At 46.6% G+C, this 1,768-nt stretch overlaps 1 protein-coding gene across 1 annotated transcript; it reads right to left on the bottom strand.

Annotated features, from left to right (window-relative positions):
- Positions 1-1,153: 1,153 nt before the first annotated feature.
- LOC122191893 (olfactory receptor 14A2-like) lies at positions 1,154-1,768 on the bottom strand. Its single transcript, XM_042892301.1, has one exon. It carries the CDS (start codon positions 1,766-1,768, stop codon positions 1,154-1,156), a length of 615 nt encoding a protein of 204 aa, XP_042748235.1.

Below are 1,768 nucleotides of genomic sequence, written 5' to 3'. Positions count from 1 at the left end.
TTTGTTGTAGTTCCCATGGAAATAAATAGGAAGCCTTGCTTTTGAAGGAACTTGAGCGTATGCAGCCTGAGAAAACTTCCATTCACTAAATGTGGCCCAGGTGAGCCAAAAGGTTGGACATCCATGGGCCAAGGATGAGAGTGGGCAAGAGAGTAAAGGTATGGCTAGGGTACTGGAGTTCTGAATCTGGGCTTTGGGAGAAGCTTTGAGGTTCAGCATTGTTGCGGTGGATTCTTGTCAGGGTGAGGAATGCACTTTGAGGTACAAAGAAGGCTTAAGGTCTGTGGGTTTTGCAGTCTGAGTGAGTCACAGCAGCACCAACACTGCCTGAACCCCTCTTTCCTTTTCCATATCTTCATTTTTTGCTGGCCAATCTCCTCTTCCCTGCTCTCCGTCTCCCATCTCTGTTCTCCAGGCTTCTCCTGATCTCCCCATCTCATTAGAGGCAGCTTTCTACCTACCAGCCTATGATCCAGGATGGCTCCTACAGGTCCTGGGTAACTTTTGTCAGATCTTTGTACATGATTTCTCTACCACAGACCTTCCTGGAGACAGTGGAATCCTCTGTGTACAGAATGGAGAAGCCCTTAAGGAAGACTGGAAACTTCTGAGATGAGAATCCATATCCAAGTCCTTTTAGTATGCAGGGTGTCACAGGGACTGAGGAAGAGGGGATCTCAGAACCAACATGCAAACAGGTGCTGCTGCTGGCCTGTCAGAGGCACTGACAGATGTGAGCCTGCAAGCACAGACCCCAGCCAGGAGCCAAGGGATGGCCCGTCAGCTATTGCAGGCTGAAGTCACCACACAGTTGGATTAACAGCCGTATGCCTCCTGCTGGATTGTGGGTTTGTGAGAACAACTGACCCAACAGCTCCAGAAATGCCTCTCAGGAAGGAAGACAGACAAAGTCACTGCATGTCCTTTGTTTTGATAAGGTTCACAGAGAGCCTGGTTCCTAATGTACAGCATTTCTGAGTGACACTGCACAGGTACAAACTGAGTAGTAATTGATGTGGATAATGATAATTTAAGTGAAAAACATTAGAATACATAAAACACAGAAAAAAGCTTTCAATAAATTACACTTTGACAATGAATACATAAACCAAAAATATACAGTTTGATACTGTTAAAATCTGCATTACAATTCTTAGATAGAAAAAGTTGGGCAGCTCACTGATTTCAAAACCCATTTGTTCAACAGTTTCCACAGAGCATCCTTGAGTTCCTTATTCCTCATGCTGTAGATGATGGGGTTCATTACTGGAGGCACCACTGAGTACAGAAATGACACCACCAGCTGCAGGGATGGGGAAGAGATGGAGGGTGGCTTCAAGTAGGCAAACATCACAGTGCTGACAAAGAGGGAAACCACAGCCAGGTGAGGGAGGCACATGGAGAAGGCTTTGTGGCGTCCCTGCTCAGAGGGCATCCTCAGCACAGCCCTGAAGATCCACAAATAAGAGAAAAGAATGAAAACAAAACACCCAAAGATTAAACAAAGACTGAAATAAATAATCCCAGTTTCCCTGAGGTAGTCTGTTTCTGAGCAGGAGAGCTTGAGGATCTGAGGGATTTCACAGAAGAACTGCTCCAAAGCATTACTAAGGCAGAAAGACATAGAAAATGTGTTGGCAGTGTGCAGCAGGGAATAGAGAACCCCAGTGGCCCAGGCAGCTGCTGCCATGGTGGCACAAGCTCTACTTCCAAACAGAGTGCCGTAGTGCAGGGGCTTGCAGATGGCAACGTAGCGGTCATAGGACAT

Source organism: Lagopus leucura, unplaced genomic scaffold (assembly GCF_019238085.1).
Source record: "Lagopus leucura isolate 7727_CA_CO unplaced genomic scaffold, USGS_WTPT01 32811-0_obj-0_obj, whole genome shotgun sequence".
In the NCBI taxonomy this organism is placed as follows: domain Eukaryota; kingdom Metazoa; phylum Chordata; class Aves; order Galliformes; family Phasianidae; genus Lagopus; species Lagopus leucura.
This window is presented reverse-complemented; position numbering and strand designations above follow the sequence as displayed.